Source organism: Rhinichthys klamathensis, unplaced genomic scaffold, assembly GCF_029890125.1.
Source record: "Rhinichthys klamathensis goyatoka isolate OS25496 unplaced genomic scaffold, OSU_Roscu_1.1 h1tg000727l_1, whole genome shotgun sequence".
Lineage (NCBI taxonomy): Eukaryota > Metazoa > Chordata > Actinopteri > Cypriniformes > Leuciscidae > Rhinichthys > Rhinichthys klamathensis.
Genome location: NW_026607141.1, coordinates 938,937 through 960,633, shown reverse-complemented (window position 1 = coordinate 960,633; position 21,697 = coordinate 938,937). Strand labels below are relative to the sequence as shown.

At 38.3% G+C, this 21,697-nt stretch overlaps 5 protein-coding genes across 7 annotated transcripts in view; 1 reads left to right on the top strand and 4 right to left on the bottom strand.

Moving 5' to 3' along the window:
* Positions 1-9,932, bottom strand: part of LOC130077311 (zinc finger protein 845-like) — a 53,265-nt gene extending 43,333 nt beyond the window's left edge. The window contains exons 1-2 of the mRNA XM_056242515.1: positions 9,765-9,932; positions 3,398-3,534 (exon numbers count right to left, since the gene is read on the bottom strand). Coding sequence (XP_056098490.1) covers positions 3,398-3,488 — 91 coding nt within the window. The 5' untranslated portion in view covers positions 3,489-3,534; positions 9,765-9,932. The remainder of the gene's footprint in view (positions 1-3,397; positions 3,535-9,764) is intronic.
* The window catches only part of LOC130077312 (gastrula zinc finger protein XlCGF7.1-like), a 193,038-nt gene that overhangs the window by 75,340 nt on the left and 96,001 nt on the right, over positions 1-21,697 (bottom strand). The window lies entirely within an intron of this gene.
* The window catches only part of LOC130077301 (uncharacterized), a 235,097-nt gene that overhangs the window by 202,950 nt on the left and 10,450 nt on the right, over positions 1-21,697 (top strand). The window lies entirely within an intron of this gene.
* The window catches only part of LOC130077299 (gastrula zinc finger protein XlCGF7.1-like), a 162,236-nt gene continuing 151,201 nt past the window's right edge, over positions 10,663-21,697 (bottom strand). The window contains exons 1-2 of one of the 2 annotated variants that reach the window (XM_056242497.1): positions 16,074-16,296; positions 10,664-12,077 (exon numbers count right to left, since the gene is read on the bottom strand). In XM_056242497.1, the coding sequence (XP_056098472.1) occupies positions 10,912-12,077; positions 16,074-16,128 (1,221 nt within the window). In that variant the 5' untranslated portion in view covers positions 16,129-16,296 and the 3' untranslated portion in view covers positions 10,664-10,911. Of the gene's footprint in view, positions 12,078-16,073; positions 16,297-21,697 lie in introns of those variants that run through there. The other variant, XM_056242496.1, reaches the window with a different exon arrangement.
* On the bottom strand, positions 16,830-19,537 carry LOC130077294 (piggyBac transposable element-derived protein 4-like). The gene is made up of 2 exons (XM_056242487.1): positions 19,236-19,537; positions 16,830-18,714 (listed from the first exon to the last, which is right to left on the bottom strand). The coding sequence occupies exons 1-2, from the start codon at positions 19,382-19,384 to the stop codon at positions 16,836-16,838; spliced, it is 2,028 nt and encodes a 675-aa protein (XP_056098462.1). The 5' UTR covers positions 19,385-19,537; the 3' UTR covers positions 16,830-16,835.

Sequence of the window (21,697 nt, the reverse complement as noted above, 5' to 3'; positions counted from 1 at the left end):
AATGCTTTGCTGAATACCTCGGTTGTAACGAATGATTATTTCAGTCAAAGTTGCTCTTCTATCAGCTTGAATCAGTCGGCCCATTCTCCTCTGACCTCTAGCATCAACAAGGCATTTTCGCCCACAGGACTGCCGCATACTGGATGTTTTTCCCTTTTCACACCATTCTTTGTAAACCCTAGAAATGGTTGTGCGTGAAAATCCCAGTAACTGAGCAGATTGTGAAATACTCAGACTGGCCCGTCTGGCACCAACAACCATGCCACGCTCAAAATTGCTTAAATCACCTTTCTTTCCCATACTGACATTCAGTTTGGAGTTCAGGAGATTGTCTTGACCAGGACCACACCCCTAAATGCATTGAAGCAACTGCCATGTGATTGGTTGATTAGATAATTGCATTAATGAGAAATTGAACAGGTGTTCCTAATAATACTTTAGGTGAGTGTACATGACAAACAGGCATTAATAATATTTCAAAATATGTGATATGTGGATTTTTTAATTAATCCCACCTCTACCTTTAATTTTTGTACAAAAAAAAAAAGTTCAAGAAAATACTTTGGTTTATTTTTTTTCCTGCCGTCGAGCCATTACTCACTGAAAGTACCATGTTTGGCTGGAGAGCTTTGGTTCCCAAGTAGACTGTGGAATAACTACGTTTACACAAGTGTGTTACGCATAACTTTTGCTACGATTATGCCTGCCGTCCATACTACTCTGGAGTTTTAGACCCTCGAAAACTGAGACTTTTGAAACCGCTGCAGACCCTGTCAGTCAACTTCGAAACAAGACACATGCAACCCATATCAACGTCAACGACACCTCAGACTGACAAATATGTAAAAATAAACGGGAATTTAGGCTACTTTAGTTTTTACACATTGTCATGTTAAATTTAATCAAATGCATTTTGTTTTATTGACCACAATATTATCATTGATATTTGTTTGAGAGGGGGTTTTTAAACATGCCTGACCGTTACAATAAGATATTTGAACTTCAAACTTTGTCAATTATCCTGTCATTATATTCTTTGATTTCAAGATAAGTATTGTCTTTTGCCGTTATGATTATATAAATCGACGCAAGAGGGAGAAGATGGTTTTTAGAACAAGGATTTCGAGGGCACATGGATTATAGAAAATAATCAAGTACACAGATAAATAATTTAGAATAAATTCTGCAATATTGCATAAAAATAAGAATAGTACATTTTGATTTCATGGTGACTTTAATGATCTCCCCACCTAAAAGCTGTGGTGACAAAGGCAAAAATGTACATTATAAAAAAAAAACTTTGCAAAACCAATCAAATTTTCAAGTTCATCTCGAAGGCGGGGCGATAAAGTGTTAAACCGTGCTTTGACGATAGTTCACTGATGTTAATATTGTATTGTATGACTAACGTAAGCTATATGCTGATTTTTTATTGACATTTTGGCCGCCACTGAAATGGACCATTGACATTACCAGAACGCTGAGCAGTTTAAGTACATATAAAACTATGCTTATTGGGGGGCATGAAAGCATATTTATATTGAAAGTGAAAGTAGCCTATATTTATAATGAAAGTGAAAGTATATTATTTATAATGAAAGTATTTAGAATGTAATGCGTTACATGCAAAACCACCAACATTGCCCCATCATAATAGTATCTTGCATCTGCATTTGGTAAACAGGTCTTAAGTGGCCAAATAACTAAATGATCTAAGTACAAAGATGAAGAACAAGTTATAATTCTTTACATTTATTTATATATTTATTAAATACATGTCTCACTTAAAAGTGTTATAGCATCATTGTGTTGATCTGAATCTCACACTTGTTCACTGTGACGACTTTTGGTGACGGTTCTTTGTCCAGTCATTTGTTGCAGCTGGCTAGGATAGATTTATTTGGAAGGAAGCTTTTATTGCATTGGACATATTCTTTTTGAATGGCTGCGTAGAGAAGCTAATTTACTAAAACTCTTCCCACACGAAGAACAGAGATATGGCCTCTCTCCAGTGTGGCTCTTTTCATGTATTTTCAGACATGCTGACCAACTGAAACTCTTGTCACATTGTGAACACTTGTAAGGTTTTTCTCCAGTGTGAATTCTCTGGTGCAGTTTCAGTTCAGAATTTGTAATAAAGGTCTTCCCACAATCAAAGCACACATGATTCTTCACGCCGCTGTGTATTTTCTGGTGTCGTTTTAAAGCACCCACCTGACTGAAACTCTTTCCACACAAAGAACACGTGTAAGGCTTTTCCTTTGAGTGAACTCTCAGGTGGACCTTCAGGGATACTGCCAAAACAAATGTTTTACTGCACTGATCGCAGTTATACTGTTTTTCCCCGGAATGACAAAGCAGATGTAATTTAAGAGTGTTTGCATGTGCAAAACTCTTCCCGCACAGATCACATGTGTACGGTTTCTCTCCAGTGTGGATCCTCTCATGTATTTTCATGTGTCCTGCCTGACTGAATCTCTTGTCACAGTGTGAACACTTGTAAGGTTTTTCTCCAGTGTGAGTTTTCTGGTGCTGTTTCAGTTCAGCATCTCTAATAAAGAATTTTCCACAATCGAAGCACATGTGATCCTTCACACCGCTGTGCCTTTTCTGGTGTATTTTTAATGCACCCATCTGACTAAAACTCTTTCCACACAAATAACAAACATGAGGCTTCTCCTTTGTATGAACTTTCAAGTGCTTCTTCAGGGTTTCAGGGCTTGAAAACATTTTACCGCACTGATCACAGTTATATGGTCTTTCTCCAGAGTGAGAACGCAGATGTGATTTAAGAGCGTTTGCTTGTGCGAAACTCCTACCGCACTGATCACATGTGTACGGCTTCTCTCCAGTGTGGATTTTCATGTGTTCCTTGAGGATTCTTTTTTGTGTGAAACTGTTCCCACACTGATCACACGTGAACGGCTTCTCTCCAGTGTGAACTCTCATGTGATGTATCAGAATGTGTTTGTATGAGTATCTCTTCCCACACTGAATGCAGGTAAAAGATTGTTTGGCACTTCTTTTCAACAAAGAGTTTTGTTTGTCGACATCATGTTTCTCCTCGGCTTCGATAAATTCTTCACTCTCCTCTTTTTCTTCTGTCAGGTCTGATTTTCAGTAAATCATAAAAAGAGAAATATGAAGGAAAAGAACACACAAGTAAACCCTGATATGACAGCAGAAAACTGCTATAAAAATATTTTTATGAATTTATTTGCACAATGATCACAATGTTATTATTTAAATATTTCAGGCACAATTATTATTATTTATTATGATTTGCTCCTTTAACTATGTTTTTAACTACATCCACTTAATCTGATGAACTGATTGAAGATGTATAACCTTAATGCTCTTCAGCATTATTAATGAAGAATCAAGAATAAAAACCAACCTCTTTGTTCCTCAGTATCTTCATGTTTTATTTTGCAGGGTTCTGGATCATTCATGTTCTCACTGTTTTTTTTCTCTTGTAGGCTGAGCATTTTTTTGGTGAAATATTGTAGAAGAAGCTTTACAAGAGGGGAAGTTCTGTGTAGAAGCAAGAACATATCTGGTTACATGGAAAAACATTAAATAAATGAATAAATAAGTAAACTGATGATATTAATTGACATATTTTAACCATTTAAATTTTGTTTATCACGGTGAAAGAATAAAATTATTGCTTTTTTTTTATTCACATTCTACATATTCTTTCAACTTTTAAATTTGTTTAAATTCTTACCTTTATCAACAGTATTGTCATATGAACAACGAAATATTGAAATTATGAATAAATAACAGAATTAACTTGATTAAGTGTTTTATTGTTTCTAAATTAAACATATATTAGAGACTGTAGTTAAATAAATGCTGTTAAGAAATGTATGTATCTTGTAAACATCAAAAGTGGTGATTGTGTTTTGTTTAGTTGGCCTTAATCTGTTGACACTATAGGGCTGCACAATTAATCGAATTTTTAATCGTGATTGCGATTACAGATGTCACGATTACGTAATTGTTTAAAATCATGATTACAAAACAAAATCCACTGATATTCTGCGTTTAGAGCTTGTTACGTTATGAGGCGAATCACGACTACTTCAGGAGAACCCAGCTAAATAGGAACTACCAGTGATGTAAGTGTACGCCGAAATAAAAAGTCTCTCACCTCAGAAAAACTGACTTTCCTGTCCTGTCAGCCATTATTCTGTGCTCCTAGGGCTTACTCTTCAAATGCACACGCAAATGCGGCGGCGCGTGTTGTATTGTATATCACTTTACTGTATAGAGAGCCTAAGTCCCTCCCCTCCGCTTCGGCTCATGGGACCTTATTTTGGAAAAAATATGTATGGTAGTCAATGGCGAGAGAAAACTTATCTTTTTATTCTGTCTGAACTGTGCCTGAATTACACATATGATGTTTGTCAATTTAAAAGATAATTCTGAAAGTCAAGAAAGTCGCAGTTTGTCATAAAACAGAAGAGTAACATTTAGTTTTATGTGAAAATCGCTCAATGAACTACATCTCCCGGGAAGCGAAACAACGAGCAAGATCCGTTGCTCGTATGTGTGCAGTCTGGTACAAAACACTATGGCATGACGGTGTAACGTTACGATTATAACTATAGTAAGACAGACTATAGAAAAAAATGACGGACGTTAGCTTCAGTAAAGTTAGCTTCATTCATTGTGAGAAAATGTGCGCCTTTTGGGTTTGTAGTCTTTGTAATTACATATTTTCACAGTCTTATACCCAGTGTTGGGCAAGTTACTTTTAAAAAGTAATTAGTTACAGTTACTAGTTACTTCTTCCAAAAAGTAACTAAATTAGTTACTCAGTTACAAATTTTAAAAGTAACTAGTTACTTAAGAAAGTAACTATTGCGTTACTCTCAAGTAAAATTAAATTTTAAACGCTCAAATGTGACCCCACCTCTACCCCTCTTTAACGGAACTTAAAATACATGTGCATGTTCAATTATTTATGATAAATATGAATATTATAATGAAATGGACACTTAATACAATACATTATTAACAGAAACATGAAACGTTGTACACACGTCTAAAAAAATGTTGCTGTGGGACAAAGTGAGACTAGCTTCCAATCAAATGCCATGTATGTAGATATTATGTTTATATAGTGGATCAATGCAAATAACACAATAGATATTTTGGAACTTTCGATATTTATTGCCCCTCAACAGGCCACAACTGGGCAAAATTAAATTAAGCTTGTTAAGTAATATACCAAAAAGAAATAACAAATATATACACTCTTTGTAGTTCCTTGTGTGTCCTGTCCTGTCCGACTATGCGTTATGATGGGTCGTTCGCAATTCATGAGCGTTAGCCTTTAGTGATGATGGGTCGTTCGTGAATGAGCTTTTGATGGGTCATTCGCGACTCTAAAGGGGGTCGCACACCGGACGAGAAGCTCAGCGGCGCGGCGCCCAGCAACGGCTCAGGACCGTGTTCAAAATCCTGCCGCGCCACACAGCGCCATTTACATAGTTTTATATAAAATGTACATTATTTTTGTCTCAAATCGTTGTTAATGTATCCTGACTTCGCCCTGTGCTGTAATATACATTTAGTTTTGCATTCATTTACAGAAATCAGCTGCTTGAATGACAATTGCTGATGTTATTGGATTTTCAGATGAGATTCTCAATTCATTCAGGCAACGGACGCTCTGAGGTAAAGTTTTCAGACTGCAGACTCAGCAACGATTGTATTTAATTGTACAGTACAATCATGCCATAGTACAGACATTATCTTCATTTCATAATGTCATTAAACATAACAATTTTACTGGCCATAATACACTGAGAAAGTGCGCGTCCGGTGTGCGATACCTCGAGTTGTCCTAGGCTGCGTTCACATATCGCGCCTAAAAACGCGTAGAAAACGCTGGGCGCGCCGCATTCTTTTTTTTCAAAATGCTAGGGCGGTTGCGCTCCGGTTGGTTCTTGTCACGTGACCTACTGTGCGCTTATGGTGCGCTTGCGGCATTCTGAAAAGTTGAGATGTTTTTATCTCGATGCGGCGCGGACGCGCCTGGAAAAAACGAGCGCGTCGCAAATAATGAACTTGAGCGCGCAAAAGACGCGATATGTGAACGGGCCCGCACGCGACGCGGCGCTGCGCTTCTCGTCCGGTGTGGGACCCCCTTAAGAGCCGGCTCTTTTAGGTGAACGTCGGGAGCTGGCTCGCATATCTGAAGAGCCGACTCTCGACAAATTTAGCCTATAGAAATTAAATAATTATGTAATAAAAATTTAAATATTATAGTCAAAGTCATTTAAAGAGCCGTTTGTGAGCCAAAAGAGCCGGCTCTTTTCAGTGAGCTGAGTCAAAAGAGCCGAATGCCCATCATTACTATGCGTGCTTTCGAACACCCGCCCAACTCTACCTCTGATTAGCTTACAATGACATTTTACTCTACCTCAGCCAATCGTCAGCATTTATGCGCTTGTCTCGTGCTTGCCAAAGACAAAATTCTAGAAAAGTTGGCTCCGGCTGGTAAATACTTTCAAACTACCATTGGTTTGTAGCATTTATGTAAAGGGTAGGTGTGGCGCTGTGACTCCGCCTTTGACATTGGTTAATTTCTTCTGTTCAGTCCATCGAGATCCGACGTCCACGAGTAAGAACACAAACAAACTGGAGAGCTACTTTATTGTAGAAATTTGTACCGACTTGTACAACACAACCTCTATCCCACCATGGTAGCAGGGGTCTCAAACTCAACTTAACTGGGGGCCGCTGGAGGTAGAGTCTGGGTCAGGCTGGGCCGCATCAAGTATTCCACAAAAAAATAGTATTCAAGTATTCCAAAAAAGGAGCACAACTGATCCAATCTTCTCAATATTTATTATTAACGTTATTTCTGAACTGTTCCTCTGAATTTGAACATTACTTTCTGTACATGATTGGTTCTTCATGAGCTGTCCTTCTGACAGTTGAAGTTCATTTTACAAACTTTCTGTCTTTTCCATATAACACATATTTGAGATATTTATATTTGCTTATGTCCTTTTTATTTTCTTTATGCAACACATTAATGATATTGAATGTTTTTTTTGGAAGGCAAATTTCCTTGTATTATACTTAGAAAAACAATTATTGCTTTTGAAATAAAAATATTTGCAGTCATGTCTGCCTGTCATATTGAATTCTTTCTACACATGTATAGAGTCTCAAATTATTGACTTTGCACAAATCAAAGCAAACCTTCTTATCAACCAGTTGGACACATATTACAAGCTCAAAATGATTATTCTCACATTGTTTTAGAGCAGGGGCCTCCAACACGTCGCTCGCGAACTACCAGTAGCTCGTGGCCTGATTGGTGGTACCTCACCATGGGGCCTGTTCACATATCGCGCTCACATATTTTGCGCGCTCAAGTTCGTCATTTCAAATGTAGGCGCGCGGCAAGCGCGCTCATAATTGAAGCGACGCGCTCATTTTTTCCAGGCGCAGTATGTTTGTACTTCGCGGTTGTCTATGACAACTATTGACAACAAACCCAACGTAAGCTGTCACGAGACTATATATGGTAGCCCATAAGGGATTAAAAAATAATCTTTTTTTTTAAAAAACGCGGCAAACGCAACGACGGGCCGCACTAACATTAAAATTTAATGTCAAGTAGGGGGCCACAAAATATCACCCCGCGGGCCGCGAGTTTGAGACCACTGGTATAGAGGTTGCATGGGACAAATCGGTACTTCAGATTAATTGTGGCGTTGGTAGTAATGACATATTCTGATTAAAAAAAGTTGTCATCTCATAATTATGACATGATGTAAATGCAGCAGTAAAAAAAGCATTTGCCTCTCGCTCAGAGATCTAGTTGGTCTGATGAAAAAAAAACAGCTTCATCAGTTATAGTAACGCGCCGCATTTTTTGGCAGTAACGGTAACGGCGTTATTAAGATGAGAAGAGTAATCAATTAGATTACTCGTTACTGGAAAAAGTAATGCCGTTATGTATAACGCCGTTATTCCCATCACTGCTTATACCTCAACAGTTTTACATCAAACTGCGACTTTCTTGACTTTAAAATGTATCTTTTAAATTGACAAACATCATGTGGAATTCAGGGCACAATTCAAACGAGATCAAAATATTTGTTGTCTCTCGCCATTGACTACCATACAATATTTTTCCAAAATAAGGTCTCATGGTGGTCGACCGGAAAGGGAGGGACTTAGGCTCTCTATAAAGTAGTCTCAGCCTCAAACGTCACGTCCACGGACCATTGGCTGAACATCTGATGCATATGGCACACTTTTCTGGAAGCACTTCAGGAGTTTCGAAGTCGCGATATGATTGGTTGAATTTTACAGGATGTGATATGTCTTAAACAGAGTTGTCATCCAGTCTCTTTGGTAGAGAGAGAGAGAGAGAGAGAGAGAGAGAGAGAGAGAGAGAGAGAGAGAGAGAGAGAGAGAGAGAGAGAGAGAGAGAGAGAGAGAGAGAGAGAGACGAGGAAAACAAACAAGCATGCAAATGGAAATTATCGCGGCCGGAAAAATTATCGAGCTCATTTTTTTTATTGTGCGATTAATTGATTTATTGACTATCGCGACAGGCCTAATCCCGATTAATGACAGCTAGCCGTGAGCTGTGGCTAACAGCTGGCAAGCTACCAGCTGTTAGCCACTTAGCTAGCTAACAACTCGCTACCTGGTTAGAGCAAACTACCACCAAAATCATACATTTGAATTTTTTTATATAATTTACATTTCCTATGATTAAATATAAATCCTTGGTGGCCAAGTGCCGCACTTTTACCCATCCAGCCACAGCATATTGATATGCATCGGTACTCTTGAAAGCCTTCAAGTGATCCCCACTGTATGGGGAGGGGTTATGCACAAGATATATATATATCATGGAAGGCAAATTGGTGCAAGTCTGGGGCAGATAATAATGGACAAAAGAAAACTCGGGGTAACATAAGGATCGGAGCCTAAAATTAAAATTTTCTCAAGGTATCTCTGTCTCTCTCTCTCATTCAAATGGGCAGTTTGGGCAACACAGTCTCATGAAAGTGCGTATCTATACCACGAATGTCATTTCTCGTGCCATTTATACGCCAAAAATGTTTTTTGCGTGCATATGCTACGCACTGAAAACCCCTTGGGTAGGTTTAGGGGGGAGGGGGGTGGGGAGTGCGTGCGTATTACACGCCATAAAGTGCGTATCATATGCACGCGAAAACGGCGTATCATATAGACGCAAAAAACATTTTTGGCCTATAAATGGCACGAGAAATGACATTCGTGGTATAGATACGCACTTTCATGAGATCGGGCTCGTTTGGGGCTGCCATACCGGGCAATATCGGTCATAAATATTCTATTTGGTAATATACGTTCTATTTGGTAGTGACGTATGTGGCATCTATGAATAGGCAGAATGAGCATAAAAGTGCTCTGTAATAGCATTATTTCTAAAAATCTGAGACAGAAGTAACTTACAAGCCACACCTATACAACACAGTTCTTCTTCTGTTTCCTTTCTGTGTGGGAGAACATTTCATGAAAAAGAAATCTATCTAAGCATAATACCTCCATATTTAAATATAGCCTAGTTCGATTTTTCTCATATCTACACAGCAACATAGGAATTACATAATTTACATACTCTGGCAATACCTTGACCAGTGACATTCAGTAACCATAACATTATTGTTCCAAACATCGACACACGAACAAAGAAAAAACACAAAATCGCTCGTCTTAATGAATTCAGCACACACCATCGTTGACAACTAAATGTTCATTTCCGTCGGCAAACGCAAGAAAAGACGCACAACTAGAGATGTACCCGATAAAAACAATACATAAACCATCCCTTTAAAGGCTGCTTGAGGTAATTCTGTACTTTATAGTTAGATAAATATACGCGGCTGGCTGCACCGTGAACTGCTCAACTCACCTCAGAGAACTCGATCCTGACTCACTGACGGCGTAAGTAGTGACGTCTGGTGACGTCATCACCGTTATCAAAAATGCGCCAAATATTATCCTCAATTATCATATAAAACAGGTACTATAGAAATATGAAACAAAAATAACGGTATAATTTCCACTCTGCGTCGAGATGTTTGTTAGAACAAATGAATTTTGGATTGTGATATTGAATGTTAATGTGTAGACAGACAGCTACTTCAGTCATGTTTGGGGTGAAATATCATTTAATAGGCATATAAAAGCTGTATTGAGAAATTAAAAAGATGGAAAGCCCCAAAATACATTTGCTTTCATAATTAAAATTATTCACTTATTTATTTAATATTCAGGAATAAAAGCAGAGGTGGACTAGGACTAAAAGTGGCCCTTTTAGCTATTTTCCATACAGACAGTTTAATAACTAGCAAAGATTAAATTGGTAAAACAAGTCCATATATGCCACAATGATCTGGTATGTTCTCAGATGACTAGGAATGTAATGTAGTTTTTTTGTTTCTGGAGCCCCAAAACTAACACTAAAGACCATGGTTATTTTTATATAAATTTCTACATATAATTATATGTACATATAACATAGTTATTAATTATACATCACTTCATATCATATATCACTTCACTTCATTATAATTAATAACTACCGTGATTTCACAATAGACAAGTGTATTTATAAATTAGCATTAACCAAAAAACAAATGTGTGCAAAAATATTCATTATTTAAAGATACCTCTTTTAGAATGTAATACTTTACATGAACATGATAATGTATACAAAGTTGTTGTAAAGCATTAGGAATAATAAAATAAAATATTTCCCCATCGTTGCAGTATATCTCGCATCTGCATTTGGTAAATATGTCTGAAGTGGTCAAGTGATTAGATGATCTAATCATAAGGATGAAGAAAAAGTTAAAATAAAGATACCAAATACATGTCTTAAAAGTGTTTGTTTTCTGTACGACTGAGTAGAAAAGCTAATTTACTAAAACTCTTTCCACAATGATACAGCCTTTCTTCAGTGTGGCTCCTCTCATGTATATTCAAAGATGCTGACCACTTGTAAGGTTTTTCTCCAGTGTGAATTCTCTGGTGCAGTTTCAGTTCATTATCTGTAATAAAGGTCTTCACACAATCAAAGCACATATGATTCTTCACACCGCTGTGTCTTTCCTGATGTGTATTAAAATTGCCTATAGGGCCAAAACTCTTTTCACACAAAGAACACACGTGAGGCTTCTCCTTTCTATGAACTTTCCGGTGATTCTTCAGACAATCTGCCCTAACAAATTTCTTATTACACTGATCGCAGTTATACTTTCTTTCTCCGGAATGAGAAAGCAGATGTAATTTAAGAGAGTTTAAATGTGCAAAACTCTTCCCGCACAGATCACATGTGTGCGGTTTCTCTCCAGTGTGGATCCTCTCATGTATTTTCATGTGTCCTGCCTGACTGAATCTCTTGTCACAGTGTGAACACTTGTAAGGTTTTTCTCCAGTGTGAGTTTTCTGGTGCTGTTTCAGTTCAGCATCTCTAATAAAGGATTTTCCACAATCAAAGCATATGTGATTCTTCACACCGCTGTGTCTTTTCTGGTGTATTTTAAAAGCGTTCAGCCGACTAAAACTCTTTCCACACAAAGAACAAACATGAGGCTTCTCCTTTGAATGAACTTTCAGGTGGCTCTTGAGGGATTCTGCCCTTAAGAACATTTTACCGCACTGATCACAGTTATATGGTCTTTCTCCAGAGTGAGAACGCAGATGTGATTTAAGAGTGCTGGCATGTCTGAAACTCTTCCCACACTGGTCACATGTGTGCGGCTTCTCTCCAGTGTGGATTTTCATGTGTTCTTCAAGAGATCCTTTTCGCGTGAAACTGTTCCCACACTGATCACACGTGAACGGCTTCTCTCCACTGTGAATTCTCATGTGATGTTTCAGATTTTGTTTGTATGAGAAACTCTTTCCACACTGAGAGCAGGTAAAAGATTGTGTAGCACTTCTTTTCAGTGTGTGGCTTGAATTTTGTTTAACAGATTTGGCATCATGTTTCTCCTTCTCTTCAGTAAATTCTTCACTCTCCTCGGATTCTTCCATCAGGTCTGAAATGAATGTAAAACACGTTTGATTTTAAGTCAATCATACAATTAAAAACAGAAATATGAAGGAAAAGAACACAGGTGATCACTGATATGATAGAAGTAACAGAAAACTGCTATAAAAAATCAGGAATGCAAACTTATCAGAGGTGAAATAAGGTGAAAAAGATGCAAAACACTCTTCCTAGAATAATATCCGTTAAGCTTGAGTATATTTTTAGTTAAAGCTGTTTAGTTATTAAAGGGGTCATATAATGGTACATGCACTTTTTTAAGTTGATTGTACTGAAATGTGTGTTGGCAGTGCCTGTACACAACCATCATATAATGATAAAAATCCATCCAGTGGTTTTGTTTTAATCTCCTTATATGTTTTCCCCTGCCTCAAATCGAGCCGTTCGACCGTGTGACGTCACACGGTCGGACGCCCCTCCCGCGATTGTTGATTGATAGGCGCGTTTCAACACAGACCCGCCCTCGCTCGTGAGAGCTGTCAATCATAGTCTGCGCGGACCGGCGCGGTCATTGTTGATATGCTGGAGCACTGTCTATGAGCAGAATGGCGTCTAAGCGATTGTGGTGTTCTGTTCTTGGGTGTAATAACGAACACAGCAGTCATTTTAATGTTCCTAAATCCGAACCGCTGAAGACGCAGTGGCTGAGTTTGTTTTCGAAGGGAATATTCCCCACGAGCAACGTCAATGCTCTCATGTTTGCGCGAATCATTTCACACCAGACTGCTTTATAAACGAGGATCAGTATAAAGCTGGTTTTGCTAAGCAGCTGCTCCTGAATAAAGAATCGGTACCAGATATTCGTGTTCCTGCTGAACCTCTAGAACAACTGAAGTGAGTGTAACGTTTTATTAAACTTTATATTAATATTTATATCTTTGCAAATCGCTTCACGATGAATGAGTCTAAGGTTTACACTCAGGGTACATTACTGCATGTTTTCTATGTACGACGTTCTCCATATAATTCATAATCCCACGTTTATAATGAACAACACGTTATGGTATTGTGTTACAAACGTGTACGCATAGAACAGAGAGGCGGAGTCAGCAAAGCTCATGATCATTTAAAGTCATATGCACTGAAACGGCGTGCTGAAAACAGAGCTGTTTTTGACCAGGTAAAATAAGTGTTTTCTTACAATACTAATGAGAATTTTTAATTAAAGTATATTACAAACTTTTAATTTAGACCCTAAAGAATCATATTAGCTTGTACAAAAATGGCATTATATGACCCCTTTAAGCAAAATCTCATGTAAGTTTTTCCCTTTCTGTTTTTTATGATGACCTCTAGGAGGTGATCGAGGCATATGTTTTCCTTGATTGTTTTTTCCTGAAGAGATATAAGTTGTTGAAAACGAAAGTAAAAGAGTGATTGACTTTCATTTCGTTTTACAATGAAATGAGTGCTGTGTCTTTATTAAAATCAACACATTAATGATTAATCTCATATGCCCACGATCCACCAGCAGTTAATTGGAATGTTATTTTTTATAACTTGGCCCATCCGACTCACGCATATACCGTATTTTCCGCACTATAAGGCGCACTTAAAAGCCTTTAATTTTCTCAAAAAACGACAGTGCGCCTTATAATCCGGAGCGCCTTATATATGGATGGTGAACACACGTCCACGAAGTCCACAGTAGTTGATTGTCGAGTTCGTGCGCGCGATCAAACCTCCTCCGTGTGTTCAACATCTGATTCGGATGAACTATCCATTTGAGCGGATATTCTCAGAACACCACACAGCACCGTCATCGGCTGACAGCTGACAGTCTGAGTCTCCACTGTTGCTTAGTTACCAATGATCGCGCGCGCGCACTCGACAATCGCCTACTGTGGACTTCGACCGAAAACAGAAAGAAAATACGGATATGTGAGCTGGCTGAATAAACATCATTTTTATTCATATCTTTCAGATTTACTGCCGTCAGATTCACCGTGTTCACTCACATGGCTGTGCACTTGTAATGACACATTAAGGTTGTTAAGAGGCTAAAAACAGGTTTAAAACTTGTCCCGTTTAAGTCAACAGGGTGCAAATTTTAAAAAGAGGATAACACGGTGTAGGCAACACCGGTTTTTGTCGTTGTTATCTGTACTGACAGCACTCCAAATTTACAAAAAAATGAGCTCAATGTTAAAATTGACCGGAGTTTTCCTTTAACGTTTGAACAACGTTACCATGGGAGTGAACGGAGTTGTCAGAACGCTTAATAAAGTTTGACTTTATCTGACTGTTTTGTTGACATTCCCTTTAGCACATCTAGTGGATGCATAACGCAAACCCAGTCAAACGTTTGACTGCAGTATCTTATGCGCCTTATAATCCGGTGCGCCCTATATATGAAAAATGTTCTAAAATAGGTCATTCATTGAAGGTGCGCCTTATAATCCGGTGCGCCTTATAGTGCGGAAAATACAGTAACCGCGATCCACGCATTACTATGTTTCTTGGGTCTGCGCTATTCCCTTCAAAGCAAACAAACCAGAGCATCAACTTCATATCGAGTTGAGTGTGCACTAAATCAGTGCAGATTACATAAACTTCGCCAGCAAACTGAGTGAACATAATTTGTGAAACATAACCGACCCAATTGGCTTGCAATTTGACATTGTTACCCATCATAGTTATAGCTTCATTTTTTTGGTTGTAAGGGTGTTAATTTCAAATCCTGTCCTTATGATATTGCACAAAACATCTTGTGTGTGTAAAAGCAAACTGTTTAATTACGTTGTGGATATGACAGTATAGTACAGCGTAACTAAAGTTGTATTCGTTGACAAACTGGTAATGTGGTAACCCTGTTTTTATTCCAAATACATCTACTACTAACACTAACACTACTAACTCTTTTTTAGAGATAATTTTCTAGGAAATTTTTCTAAAGTCTTAAAAACCTGTGTAGTTTGTTTTTATTTACTATATTATTGACAGTATTCAGTCATTGTACTTCATTGTCTTTAACAGTTTATAAAGCACACTTTTTAATATTCATATTAAATTATGTATTGAAATATTAATAAACAATTTAATAAAACTTTTATAAACAATAATTAGTAATGATCATGTGTATTAATATAATATCAACAAATAAGATATCACAACTTAAATAATGCTATGAGTTTAATGTTTTAAAATAAATTCAATTTTGAATGGTAAAAAATAAAAGATACTTCACACGGCTCCAGGGAGTTAATAAAGGCCTTCTGAAGCAAAGCAATGAATTTGTGTAAGAAAAATATTAATATTTAAAACTTTATAAAGGAAAATAACTAGCTTCCGGCCCAAAAAAACATACAGATTCCACTTAGGCCTACGTGTAAAGCGCAACTACGTATGCTACTTCTGGCTTAATACATTTTGTAAGTTGCGCATTAGGGGCATTTAACGTGTTAAATATTCATATTTTTCTTACACAAACTCATCGTTTTGCCACATGAGCTGTTTGGAGAATGTTTGCAATGGATGGATGCACACTTTTGAGCTTCAATCTGTTGGTTGCAATCCACTGCCATTATAAAATTTAGAAGAGACACAATATTTTTTTTAACCCGTTAAGATCCGGGACCATCTATACACAGATCCATGAATATGCTAATTAGCCACAATGGCTGAGAAAGAGTTAATAAAGAATGGTTGAAAATGGTTTAATCTTTTAAGTATTATGATTATGAAACGGATATAAATTAAACCGCTTTTATAATATGTAATCTGACCCACTTATTTTAACAATCAATATGAATGTTTTTCAAACCTCTTTACAATGACCATTTGTTGACACTAAAGTAAAGAAAACTTCATTTTGTACTAATTTTATGGAAAGTATCCTGTATATTATTTGCTCCTTTAACTATGTTATTTCAGGGCTCTTGCGAATTTTCTAACTACATCCACTAAATCTGATGTACTGCTTTGAAGTTTTATAACCTTAATGATCTTCAGCATCATTAAAGAAGAATCAAGAATAAACACCAACCTCTTTGTTCTTCAGCATCTTCATCTTTTATTCTGCAGGGTTCTGGATCACTCATGATCTCGGTGTTTCTCTTCTTCACTTGTAGACTGATGGGAATATTCCAGCATTTATCGGTGAATTGTTATAGAACCTTCACAAGAGGGGTATTCCTGTGTAGTAGGAAGAGCAGATCTTATTAAGCAGGAAGAGCAGATCATTTTAACCCTTCAAGGTCTAAGGGGTTTTAAGCCCACCTCGCACTCTCATGTTGACATTTTGGCTTCTGCAATGGTCAATTTTCATAGCAGAGTGAAGAGAGTCACATTTCTGGATTCTATAGATTATCGGCTACAATGTGGACGTATTGTCAATACACTTCTTGAAACATTTGTATGTGTTCTGATGTGATGTATCACCAAGAAATACAAAAACAGAAATTCAATTTTTTTTGTTTTTATTATATAAAAAAAATATTAAACAAATGAATAAGGGATTTTACAACAAATATTTATTCCTCAAAGGCTAGAACAACTTCAAAAAAAATTGGGTGAAAAAATATAAAGAAACAAAACAACTATCTACATTTCTGTGACTGTAGTCACCATACGTTTTTTAAAAAACACAGAAATAAGACAATATAAAGGGAACAAAATGTTCATTTGAATGGAATATTCTGTCTCAATTTACTAAACATCCAAAAACCACCCCTAGATGACACTGTGCACTGCATTTGAAAGACTTGAAAGATTGATGTGCTTTTCATCAGTCAAAGCTTTTCTTTTCTTACATGTTGTGCCACATATGAAAGCAGTTACGCTCTGGCTGTAGGCAGAGTGGCACATCACACTCATTGCATTTCCATGAGGTGTCTTTTCTTGGGAGCCCATCCGCCTTACATTTCTCACACCTCAGCCTTGCAGCTGGTTGTGAGATTGGCACAGGTGTATGTCCAGTTCTCCTCTGTACAGGCACGGCCCGGACTGTGACACCACACAGCTCAGCCACAAGCTGCTCCACGTAGGCCCTGTGGGTGATGAGCTGGTTGGCTGGGGTGTTCCTCAGCTTTTGAATTTCTCTGTACATTATGAAGCCATTGGTCACAGCAATGTCAATAAAATGAAAAAACATGGTTCTGTACCATCTTCTGGTTGTGTGGTGAACCGAGTAGTACTGTATCAGCTGGTCTGATAAGTCCACTCCCCCCATGTACATGTTGTAATCAACAATCGGTTTTGGTACTGGTATTTTTGTCTCCTCCCAGGATCCATCCCTCTTTTTCAGGTTCCTCTTGACAGTGTCCCCATCATAAGCAACATGGACACTGCTGCACATTGCCACCTCCCTGTTGTCCATCCATTTGGTGAAGAGAAGGTTATCTTCTCTTATCCACCTGAGAGATCCTCTGGGGGATTTCTTGGTCAGTTGGTTTATTTTTGTTTTTGGAGCCTCCTTCCTCCCCTCACGTATGGTACCACAGGCTCCAAAATTGAGGGACAGCAGGTGTCTGAAGAGTTTTGGGCTGGTGTAAAAATTATCACAGTAGAGGTGATAACCACTGCCTAGGAAATATGGCCTCATCAATTCCACCACAGAGTCAAATGAGAGCCCTAGCCCAGATGCCAACCTGCTTTTACCTGTGTATATGTTGAAGTCACAGGTATAGCCATTGCTGGAGTCTGCCAGCACAAACAGCTTTATCCCCCATTTGGTGGGTTTCGCTTTCATGTACTGGGTCATCTCAGTTCTTGCCTTGGTGGCCACCATCCTCTCATCAATGGAAAGCTGCTTCTTGGGATGGTAGGCAGACTGACAGGCGGCCTTTATCTCAGTCATCAGTGGCTTCAAACGAAAGAGTGTGTCATACTCATCTGGCTGAGTCCGCTTCTTTCGGTCATTCACAACATCTTCCTCTGGGTCACTCATATGAATATTCCAGGATATGGCACAGAACCTATCCCTTGTCATGACCTTGTTTGGAAAATTCACCGAAAAAATGTTTTTTCTCTTCCAATAGTCATTTACTGCTGGGAGCTTTAGAACTCCCATGTACAAAACTAAGCCAATGAATTTGAACATCTCTGCAGGATTGATGGTGGTCCACTTGTACCTTTTCCCAGCACCAATGTTTCTCTCTGCCAGCTTGTTTGTGTTGGCACACAATGTCCTGATTGAATCAGCACTAAAAAAGTGCTTGAAAAGGCAGAGGGGGCTTTGCTCTACAGACGTGTCCAATTGCACTCCAGGTTTCAGTCTGGGGCAAAACCTATGTGGAATGGGGGCCACATCAGGATCCTTTTCGGTCTTCCATCCTTGTTCCGGCTGGTCTGGTGGTGCTGGACATCTGACAGGTGAAAGTGACTGGCCTACTGGGGAACCAAACTGACTCTGTGACACAGAGGGCCTCCTTCCCCTACGACGCGACCTCAAGGCAGGGGTCGCAGACGATCTTGGTGGCTCTGTGGCAGTGCTGGAGGAGCCGGGTCGAGGAAGATAAATGGATCTGCGGGCTGCAGGAGGAGACCTAGATCTGTGGGCTGCAGGAGGAGACCTAGATCTGTGGGCTGCAGGAGGAGCAGAAGCGGTGCTGTGTGGAAGAGGGCGAGCGGTCGGGGTCCTGGGTTCAGCTGATGTACTCGGCTGCTCTGTGGTTTCCTGATTTAGCCTAAAACACACAGATTTTGTCATTAGTTTAGATTCCCACATATCAAAAGTTGTACAGCCTTTATTATAATGAAATAAAGATTAGCTATTCATCATCATGTGTGCATTTTTTACATCCAAGTCATAGGACTTCTAACTACAAAATTATTACTGGAGCCTTCATCATAGTATTATATGCACAGAGTAAATACAAAGTCTAAACCAACCAAACCCCCTCCCAAGTAGACAAATAGTACAGGCATTAGATAAGGCTTACTGCACCATTATTTCTGAAAAACTACAATAAAATTTCCCTAAAAAACATTACAATAAAATAGACAAGCAAAGTAAACGAAATAGCTTTTAAATGAAGATGGACTATACGCGGCCAAAACGCGCACATTATTTGATGGCGCACAATATTTGATTACTGCTCTGTTATTTCTGAAAAGCTAAAATAAAATAATTTTACTAAAAAAACAATACAATAGCCTATATATTAGACAATATATAAGCAGCAATATTGCATTCATAACTACTTACTCCTCAAATGGATCGATTCCGTCCAAGATTTGATCCTCTTCACTCGAATCAAACCGATCTGGATCAGATCCGCTCTCACTCTCATCGCTGTCGTCAAAAAGCAGTTCAGCAACTTGCTCGGAGTCGGCAGTGAATCTTCGTTGTGCCATATTTGTCTTTGAAAATAATAAATTGCCAAGTACAAATAAGCATATCTCCAAATGTGCGCGTCCAAAGACCGTGTATAAAAGGTTGCGTCAGCAAACAATTTGGGAATCACACCTGGAATTGATTCCAAACCCCTCCCCTTTTTTACGTTCCTAGGACATCTGACAACATCATTTTTTGTATCCATCTTTCAAAAAGGTAAAGTTATTGTTTGTATTTTTAAAACCAATATATTCTACATGTTTATATTTTGCCTGTGAGTCTATCAATTTATAACATTTTTATGCAATTTCATTCTTATCTTTATCTGCAGTATAGTCATAAGTACAAACAAATATTGAAATTATGAAAAAATACTAGTTAAAATAACATTCCAAGTGATTCAACTTCATTCAACTTGTCATTTAGCAGTTTTTGTCCATTGATTTTAAGTGTTTTATTGCTGCTAAGAATTATTGTATACTTCAAAAGGGGCAATTGTGTTTTGTTTTGTTGACACTATTAAAATGAGCTTTAAGTGGCAGTTTACAGGTGATCTGTAGACAATAAATGAGGTGAAACAGTTCTGTTAATAAAGCATCAGTAGAGATATTACTCTATTCTAGGTGATAGTGGTAGAAACAGATTGAAACAAGGTATATGCCGAATGAGCATAAACTTGCTCTATAATAGTATTATTTCTATCAATCTGATATTTATAAAATTATTATTACATTAAAATAAATAAATATGACAACTAAGGTCAGGCCCGGCACCCCGAGGGTGCAAAAGGGGGCATTGCCCCCTCAGATCTGATTTGTGCCCCCTCAGTTTCATTTGTGTATTCATGTATAGAAATGAAATGTTTTAACCTTTTGAGCAGTACGGTCCCATATATGGAATTTTTAATTCTGTGCCCCTGAGAGTACGGTCCCACATATGGGATTTAGAATGTACAGTGACGTGACATAATAACTGCCAGATTCAAACTGTGCTTTTGCATGTTGGCTGGCGCTGAGCCAGAGACGGACGCACTAGTAAAACAATACATTTGGAGTTTGTAAAATACACACTGATGTCTGTGGAAGCAGATCAGACAAGCATAGTGGAAATAACTGTAAAGTTTACTCTATTCTTCGCACAGTTCACCGGCCACTTTCTTACATGTATTTCGGGAGAAACTGATGGAGAGGGGGTAAAATATCTGCGTGGCAGGGGCAGCTACCACTCGACCCGTCACAGTTAGTGTAACCCCTCCACCCGAGTCCCACTCGACCCGCTCCGAGCGGGCCTCGAACCCGGGTCTCCGGCATGAGAGTCAGGCGCTCTAACTACATTACTACATTACTGTAACTACGTTACATTAGCCTATTCAGTTAGTTATTCTTATTCAACTTTCGCATAAGATGTTTGTGTGAAAAACTGGCAAAATAACAACTGGCAAGTGCAAAATATTGTTGTGTCCTCTCTTTTATTTTATTATTTTAGATTAATCATTAAAATACTGTCAATTTCACACTCGAACTGTGAGTCCATTTGTGTTGGATTTGCCGTACCGTTGTTGGTAGAGTAACCGACTGGTAAAACCCCATGGGGCGAGTAATGATGATTAGGCTATTAAAATTTCTATTTCTTTTTAATTATTAAAATTGAATGTTGTTCTTTGCCTGAACAAGTCTTTTTTTTTCTTTTTAATGAAGACCTCATCATTAAATGTTGATATTCTGCAATATTCTGTAAATAAAAGGAAATAAAAATAGCCTAGGCCTATAAAACAAACAAATGGATGTAGTGAGGTCTGCTTTTCCCTTCAGCTGTCAATCAGAGTATCAGGCAGTAAAACAGCGAGAGATCGTGTGGCTGGCGCGACGTTTGGGTGACGTGACGCGACGCGCGCTCCATTATGAACAAAAAGAGGGAATAAAATATAAGATGACAAATAGATAAATAAGAGCAGGATTGCACTGTTGTATATGCACAAACTGGCAATGATTATAAAACCTCATCCTACTGATCATAAAGGTAAGTGTAAACGAAATACAGGTGGAATAAAATTGTGTCCGCATTTAAGATCGCTTCCATGCGTTCACAGTCACATTCGGCAACAATAACAGCCTATTATCGCTCCAAACATCGAAGAACACGAACAAAGAAAACACACACACACACACACACACACACACACACACACACACACAACCATCCTGATGTTAACACATATTGTGTCCTGCTAAATGTCAATTTCCGTCGGCAAACGCCAAAAAAAGACGCACATATGGAAACCGATACATAAATCACCCGTTTAAAAGGCTTCTTGATGGTAATTGTGCAGTTTA